This window comes from Mesitornis unicolor, unplaced genomic scaffold (genome assembly GCF_000695765.1).
Source record: "Mesitornis unicolor isolate BGI_N332 unplaced genomic scaffold, ASM69576v1 scaffold31692, whole genome shotgun sequence".
Classification (NCBI taxonomy): domain Eukaryota; kingdom Metazoa; phylum Chordata; class Aves; order Mesitornithiformes; family Mesitornithidae; genus Mesitornis; species Mesitornis unicolor.
This window is the reverse complement of record NW_010170368.1, coordinates 8250-16811: the sequence shown is the minus strand read 5'-3', so window position 1 is coordinate 16811 and position 8562 is coordinate 8250. Positions and strand designations below refer to the sequence as shown.

General features: G+C 42.5%; 1 protein-coding gene across 1 annotated transcript in view; it reads right to left on the bottom strand.

Annotated features, from left to right (window-relative positions):
• Positions 1-6167, bottom strand: part of LOC104536928 (zinc finger CCCH domain-containing protein 11A-like) — an 8889-nt gene extending 2722 nt beyond the window's left edge. Inside the window, 11 exon segments of the mRNA XM_010179673.1 lie at positions 464-964; positions 1499-1561; positions 1749-1844; positions 2083-2145; positions 2661-2771; positions 3235-3312; positions 3849-3965; positions 4296-4499; positions 4903-5026; positions 5802-5921; positions 6114-6167. Coding sequence (XP_010177975.1) covers positions 464-964; positions 1499-1561; positions 1749-1844; positions 2083-2145; positions 2661-2771; positions 3235-3312; positions 3849-3965; positions 4296-4499; positions 4903-5026; positions 5802-5921; positions 6114-6167 — 1531 coding nt within the window.
• Positions 6168-8562: the final 2395 nt, after the last annotated feature.

Genomic DNA, 8562 nt, shown 5'->3' with positions numbered 1-8562 from the left:
TGTACATTGCCTGATGTCTAGTAGTGGGACAGAGCTCTTTCGCTCAGTCACACCTCCTCTTAAAACATGGCTCCTAAGAAGCTGATACATGCTTTGCAAAGACACACGCATCAGTCGCTAAGTTAAACAACACGTATGCTAAAGAGGAAGCAAAGTTTGGATTCAGCACAGGGAAGATCCCATACCACAAAAATAAGACAGAAAAAACACAAGGGAGGAGTGTGACTACAAAGCTCCTCAATGAAGGAATTTTCCAGTGGGAAATATAGAAATCTATCATGTAATTAATGGAAAATAATATGGTTGCGTATTCTGGCACTTTCTTGCCTTTTGACTTTGTAGCCTTAAACTCTTCTATCCTCTAGCATACATAGAAAGAAAAAGCAAAGTGAATCCTGAGCAAACTGAATTTGCTCGACAGGGGAAGCACCTCAGCAGGGCAGGTTCCAAGTCATCTCATTACCTGCCAGCTTTGGGAGCTGTAACAATTTCCTCCCTGCCGGGGCAGGCTCAGCTTGTGCTGGTGGAGCTGGGACATTTTCTCCACTCTGCTGCATCCGCAGAGCTTTCTCCTGCTTGATTTCATCCAAGGTTTTAACACGCACTTCTCCTCCTGGCTTGGCTTTACCTGCTGGCGCTCCCAGCTGCACTTTGCTGGGCGCAGATCGAGCAGGGATGCATTGCTTCTTGGGCTCACCCTCAACTTTTGTCTTGGTAGGAAACCCTTCTGGTTTTTGCTTCTCTTCTTCCAATCGCTTCCTTTTTCTCTCAGCCAGGGCTCCTGAGAAAGTTTTGACGTGCACTGCAGGGGAAGGTCTTGCCCCTGCGCTGGGATTTTCCGTTTTACCAGATCCTTCGGTCTGGGGTTTAGCTTGAGGTTCTCCTCGTCTCCGACTGGCTTTCTCAAGACGAATTTCCTCCAGTGTTTTCACATGGATCTCTCCTACTGGCTTAGCAGCCTTTTCTGTCATCATCAAGAAAAAAAAAAAGAGAGAAGCACCAACATGTAAAGAGAGTCCAACAATATTTAAAGTCTCCAAATTTGTCACAGCACTAAGGAAAACCAAGTTTGAGTGTTCCCAAGGCTGCATCTTTGGGCAGGATCATACTGCATAATATCTTCCTCCTCCTCCTTTAAGCCACTTGTATTTCGAAGACCAGTGCTATCCAGAGCTGCTACACAAAAACCATGAGTCTATTTTATTTTTTCCCTTTCTAAGACTGAGTCTCTGTCTGCACCTCAAACTCCTGCTCCTGGCAGTGGTTCTAAACCGTAAACATACGTCAGCTTCTGACGGTTTACATCAGGAGCACGAAATCTTGATGAGGCACAAGTGGGAACCAAACACACACCCAGAGCCAGATCTCTGACATCAGGACAGCTTCAGCACTTGAGCAAGAGCAGTCAGGCAGGTTTTTTAAACTAACTTTTAGGACTGTATGGAATTTCATGGGAAGAAAAAAAAAGAGGAAGGCATATTTCATAGCCAGTTATTACCTGTCCTCTCTGTCTGTTCAGAAGGCAATCCTAGCCTCTCCTTCAGAGTCTTGGGGACTTGAACTACAAGACAGACAACAGAAAAAGTTAGGGAGACTGCATAAATCTCAATCTTGTGTTCGATTTTGAAATGAGACAGGAGACCATTTCACTGGGACTCAGAGGAACCTTGAGCCCTCAATCAACGTGCAAAAAGGACCATTACAGAAAACCTGTGCACCACATCCCTATGTCTGTTTAGCAGCTGTACCTTTCTTTGGTGCTTTGTCAGTGTTCTCCAGACCCTCAATCTTCTTCCCCAGCCTTTCGGCAAGATTGCGCTTCAGTGGAAGAACAACTTTACCAGCTTCAGAAAGAGAGAAAATAAGAAATACTTTAAGAAGATTTCTCTGGAGGAGGAATTTAGAACAGTCAGCCATAAACTTCAACTCTTCTGGGTGTATCTTATATTTGCCTTTCAGTTGCTAACAAAATTTGCCATTTCTGCAGTCAACACAGATCTCCATCAAAATGTATTTTCCTCCCTTAAATACAATTATGTTTAGACAAGAGCACCCAAACAATACCTCACACCAAACTCTTACCTACGGAAGTTTTCCGTCTTCCCAGTCTGTCGGCAAGATTCAGTTGAATCACAGGTTCCTCCCCTAATAAAGAATAAAAACAGTATCTTTAGTGCACTGAAATCAGTAGCCAGTAAAAGCAATGCCATCTTCTGCAGGTCTCCCCTTTCAGTACCCCCCTGTTTTTCAGGTATCCCCTTATTTGCATCCTGACACCTATTTTGACCACAGCCCCTCTCTCTGCTGCTGCTGCACTTAACCCAAACACTATTTCTGTCACACGCTGTCAACACAGCTCATTCACAAATCTCACTCAATGTCAGCAACATGAAAGTCAAATTAGGCACATCTGAGCCTGTAGGATGGTGATAACACATGATCAGCTATGGCTTAATGTCAGGCTTATAAAAAAACACTTTATGATCTTTTATTGCAATACAACAAACTGAGCACCTACAAATGCCAACTCTTTACAGTACAACCAGGGCCTTTAAGCACAAAAGCATGGTTTTAACTAGGAAAGGCAGCACTAACATTAATTATCACTTAACCTTTTGCTTTAGGAGCCATGAAATGGGAACATGAGCATTCACTATTACCTTGCTTTTTGGACAGAGTCACAGTTCTCACCACTGTCCGTACATTTTCCTTTTCTGGCACAGGAACAGTGCGAGATTGGAGGGGATGAACAGAAACTCCTGAAGGACCTTCTGGTCAGAGCAAGAAAACAAAAGGATGTTTAGGAAAAAAAACCCCAAACAACAAAGCAAAACGGAAGAACTAGCAGAAAGACCAAAGCCACTAATTATTTATTACTGTCAAACATCCAGTGACCAGTGTGTGGAAATAAGAGAGCTGAGCAGTTCCCTCTGCTTTGCCCTTGGAATAGCAAGCTAGAATGCCAGCTGTTTGAGTTTAAGAAAACAACTCGCATGCCGAAGTAGCTCAAGGCCCCCAGCTAAACACAGAAATCTGTCCCTGAAGCAGCTCTCAGCTGCAATCATCTCCCAGAATGAGCAGAACAGTGCAAAAAATTAAAATTACTTCCTTTTGCAAATAACTGGATTCAGCAATGCATAGCCAGCTATCCAGGTGAAACCAGGAGGATTTAAACATAAATGAGGGTGAACAAAAGGCAGAAGGATGATAAAATAGGGGATATTAACTCACCACCTTGTTTTTTTGTTTTTTCCTTTAGTTTCTTCAATTTGATTTCTTCAAGTGTTTTTATTCCAAAATTTAAATTGTCATCTGAAAACACAAAACAGTTAATGAAACCGAAGTTTAACAGGCACACACTGAAAAGCACAGATCAAGCTTCTACTGGCTCAGAACCTTTCCAAAGTATTTCAAATAAACCCTGTCAACACTCCCCACAAGTGAAAAAAAAACCCCACCAATAGAATGGATGGTATTTTGGTAAGGAATTGGTTTCTTCATCCCTCCTCCCACCCGTCAGAGTAGAACCTATAGTTTCAAGCATTTTAATCTCTCTACATGATATTAGATTCCTCTATCATTAGACAGGGCTTTCCACAGCGTTTGAAAGGACACATCTGCAGGCACTTGAACTCCACTCTGTGTCTCTATTTCGTTCCACAAAAGGAAACAAGGAGGAGTTTACCTGTCTGACCCAAGGGACACAGGACATCAGATATGAGCGAGCTCATGGAAGTAACCGACTCCACCCAGCTGCCCTATGTTCTGTTATATTTTTAGAACAAACTGCTTTTGAGTTAACTGTCCAATTGTCCTTCCAGTCCATCCTACTGCAGCCCTTAGAATACCTTGTTTTGTGTTAGCGTTGGATTTCCTAGTGGAAATTATCCGCAATCCATTTTGGGCTTCAGTAGTTGGTGGCTGGGCAGGTGCTTTGGTTTCGTCTCCTTCTTCAGAAAGCTGGTCTGAAAGGCAAAAATAAACCTACTCAGTTATGCAGTAGGGATTAGAGAAGATTTTTCATGTTTATGTAGCTCACACAAGGATACTTCACTCCCTGGTTCATGCTGTGTTTGCATTCTTAACCACCAACACAAGCAAATGTTTATAGAAGGATTTTTTTAAACACCAGTATCGACATGACAAACTCATCTAAGTAAAAGAGCTACACTGGAAAAAAATATTTAGGAATTCAGACTCTCATCTGTAGCTTTAACCACCACATAATTCAGGTACTCTGTGATTTATACATTTACTCACAGTAGAAATGTCTTCAATAAGTAAAAAGCGCTCACCATCGTCGTCTTCATCATCATCCGCAGCATTGATCACAACTGGAGGATGTGTAGGACTTGGGACATTCTCAGAGTTTTCCACCTTCATCACCCCCCTCAGCTGTGGGGAGGGATTTGACTGGACAGAAAGTTTGTTCTGCTGCAGAGACATCTGAGCCATTTTCACGTCATCTTCTGCAGTCTCAGGTGGACTTGGAAGTGTAGCTAGAGGAAGAGGAGGATCACCTGTAATGTGGCCATTTAAAGCTTTGCTCCCACACTGTGTAGATATGGTAAATAACCCACCTGGCTACCGAATTTAGAGTCTCCCGTTCCCCACCCCAGGTTACACTATGCACAACGACCTCCCTTCACACACAAATCTCACTGCCCTACCACCTAGAAAAGATTAAATGAGGGGAATGCAATCTGCAAGGCAAAGATCACCCAGAGCACAGAGAAGCTGAGTGTGAAAGACAAAATTAAAATACCAGAATTACATTCGGTTTAGCTGAGAGCCTGTGACTGCAGACTTCTCCCTGCACTCATAGGTAAACAGTCACTTGATGTCTTCTCTGGTATTGTTTAAAATTGATTATTGAATGCTTAAAGGACGCAAGAAACTCACTTTTGCTTGGGGGTAAGAAGAGTCCATCAACGTAACGTCCTTTTGTGTGATGAAAAGCACAGTTGGATTTTTGACAGCCTACTGGCTGATTCTCCCAGTAGCAAGGGATCTCACTGCGCTTTTTCTGGAGACAGAAAGAAATAGAAGCGTGTGTTAACACTCACCTTAGGTTTGTAAAGAGACACGGTTTCACATCATGCCAGAGACAGGACTATCGCAGCACTGAGACATCATTCCAAAGGTCGATTTATCACTGGAAGTATTTCAGGGCACACGCAGCTTACACAAACTTTGTTTAACAACTACACATTATCCAGCTTTCCTATCTTTCAGTTTGAGAAGACAGCCACTCTCACAAATCAGTTCAGGGTGGGTTGAACTAATGCAACAAGCAAAATGCTGAGGTTATTCAGAGGGAAAAATGTCTTAAATTGCCTCAGTTAAATCCATCTGAGTTTCTCTTTCAGAGCCTTAGTTCATTCCCATCTTTTCTCTTCCCACCCTGTATTGCCCCAAGATGTCAGAACAACGTTAGCTGAAGAAATCCAGGGCAGAAGAGACCAGCCAGGCCACTACCAAGCCCAACCCTCTGGAGACTGGTGCTGGCTGCTTACTACAACCCTGCTCCAGCACATGGAAGCAGTCTGAGCAGCGTGGTTGCGTTTGCCTCCATTCAGAAAGTAACGTCAGCACCTAATACAAAAATTTACTGGCGAGGTATACCCAAGACTTTGATTTTTCTTCCCTCAACTTCCTTCCATCCCCCTCCTGGTAATGGAAACCCGCATCACTTTAAAGCAAGTCAGTCTATCATGTCAAAGCACGTACAGTCCACCTACAGCAATGAAAAATGCTTCCAGTGATGCAGTTTGAGAACACAACTTTAGGCAAACACTCACATTGATTTCCATGTGTCTGAATCTGCAGACATTCCTGAAACAGCGACCTTCCTGCCAGAGCGTGCAGACTGTTTCATTTCCCAGAGCAGCTTCACAGTGGCGGAAAGAACAGCTGTCTCCCTGTAACCAAGGGGAAAGCAACAAACTCAAACCACACAGCCTGAAAAACCAACCCATCCATGCTATTAGAACTGGAAGCAGAATCTAACTGCGTATTAAGTTATCAAAAACCTGTGTATTTCCTCCCACTCTTACCCTCCTCTCTTAAACTAGAAAGGAGGAAAGAAAAAGGCAAAAGAAACCCCAACAAACCTTGGTGCATGTGGAATAGAAATAGAAGTAGCAGTCGTCTCCTTTGTTAGACATAATGGACAAGTTCCTAGAACGAGCTCAGGTTGTAAGGGCTGACTCAGCAGAGACTTCCTCCTCTCTTGGCAAGAGCTGGCTTCACTCTTTCTCGGACTCAAAGTCTTCTACTGGTTTCATCAGTGAAATCTTCTTTTTAAAAGTAACCCTAGAGAGAGGCATCAACAAGTGAAAAACAATTCATTAATGAACACTTTTACAGTTAACCTGCTTTCAGTTAATCAAATCAGTCACGTGAGAGAGGCAATGTCTATAAATCAGCTGATCACAGAACTATCCCAATATTAAGTCAAACTTCTGTAAAACCACACGGGTTTTGTCAGCAGGCATTCTCTCCTGTGTCCTCAGGGACAGTTATATGCCTTGGAGCACAGAAAAACCTACTGCCTGCAGCTGTGAGCCCCACAAGAGAGCCACTTCTTAAAAACCAGCCATACATTTGAGTTACCAATGATTAACCGTGGGTACTAATAATTTCTATAAAGTACACTGACTTATTAAACATTATTCTCCAGTCGCCGTGGATCAAGCTCACATACCTGGACAACTTCAGCAAAGACATCAATCTTCAAAGACTTCCAGTTAACTTCTCCTGTAGGCCGAACCAACACTGAATCCGTGAATTAATAATAAAGGGGTAGGAAGAATTTTCCTCCTCACATTGCCAAGGGAAACTCTCATCCACAATTCAAACATGGGATGTGCTTTTAAACATCTTACAACTAATGGAGGAAGCAAGTCCATTTGATACTGTCAGACTGGAGACAGCCAGGGTTAGTTAGCTCTTCAAAAAAAAACGGGAAACCAAAAAAAACCAACAAAAAAACCCAGTGCCTTTAAAGATGAACTCGTGATTCAAAGTGGCTGCAAAAATGAGGCTCCATCTTCCACAGCCGGGCAATTCTAATTTTTTTTTTTTAATTTTTTTTTTTTTTTAATTTAAAATTCAGTAAGTTGCAATTTCTGGTCTTCAAGATCTCTTCACCTATTAAGAAAACACAAAAAACCTTCCCCCATCTTTATTACCTGCACAGCAAAAAAAAAAACAACACACTTGTGCGTATAAAGACACAAATCCGTACAAACATACACGTATGTGTTTATACGCACGCCAAGAGCGAGTGATAACAAAGTCAGCAAGAGTGGTAATAAAAACTAGAGAATTTTGGCTATTTGCCACGTAAGACTGCATTAAAAGTCTCTCGTTTTGAGGGAACTAGCAAAACTGAAAAAAATCTACGTAGTATTTTGATGAATAGGCCTTCAAGGCTGATGCTTGACAACAGGAGTGATTTGGGGGCCAGCACACCAATACGGATACGCCTGTACATGCATGCAGTATAAACACCTACACACACAGGCGTGCACAGGGGTGTTGTACCACACCTGCCTTGAGAACGACTTTTAGCCCTGCTCAGACACGGTTACCAGCAGGAAAACAGCAGATCAAGGGTACAGCAACTCGGAGAGGCAGGGAAATGCTCACTGTGCAAGTGGCGTGGCTGCGTGATACCAGGAATTTGGAATTATTTGGATTTTGGGAATGAATTTGCTTTCTTTTTACACCAGAGCAAATGGTACAAGTTTGCCATCACGTGCTGTTCCCTAACCCATTGTTCTGCATTGCTGCGAGATCACGGAAGGTTTGAAAAGGCGGCTTAGGTCCAATTCAACAGCTGATGATTGTTTTGGTGCCGCCAGAGCTGAAATTCATTTTATTTAGCCACAAGCACATATTTTTTGGCGTTTAAATCCAGATACTTTGACTCTTAATTTTCTTTCCAAGATACTAAATGCATAAAACCTGCAACCAGACCAGATAAAGTTCAAATTAAAGTGCTTCTGAGCCCTTTCATTGAAATGCTGCACACTTCTGTGCAAAGTATTTCTTGCTTTCTTTTGGACAAAACTGAAAGAGTTCTTACAAATTAACAATAAAAGGTGGGAACCTTTTACTCACACAAACACTAGTGAATTTTCCAGGATTTTGGTTTTTTTGGCAGGGAATTTTCCCAAATCTAAAATAAAGAGAGGAGAAGTTGGGTTCTCACATTAGTTCTTGGCTTTTTTGACTGCTTGACAAAGGGAATTAAAAACCAGGAGTTAAGTGCAAGGTTTTCCTCCCTTCTTCAGTATCAGTGTGACTGTTCCCTTTTGACCTTTAGCACCTTCAAAAACAGACGTCCTGTCATGGGGATCCCTGTGCCTCTACTTCTAAAAATGACTGGTGCTCCTTCATGGAGAAGTCTGCCAAGAACCACTTCTCCCAATGTGTTCCCAATCCCACTGAGAATTAAATTCAATTTTCAAGCACGATTTCTTCAGTCTGCACAAACTTAACTAGGTGGCAATTAAGGATCACTGCTCTGCTAAGCAGAGGCATACAAATCCAAAC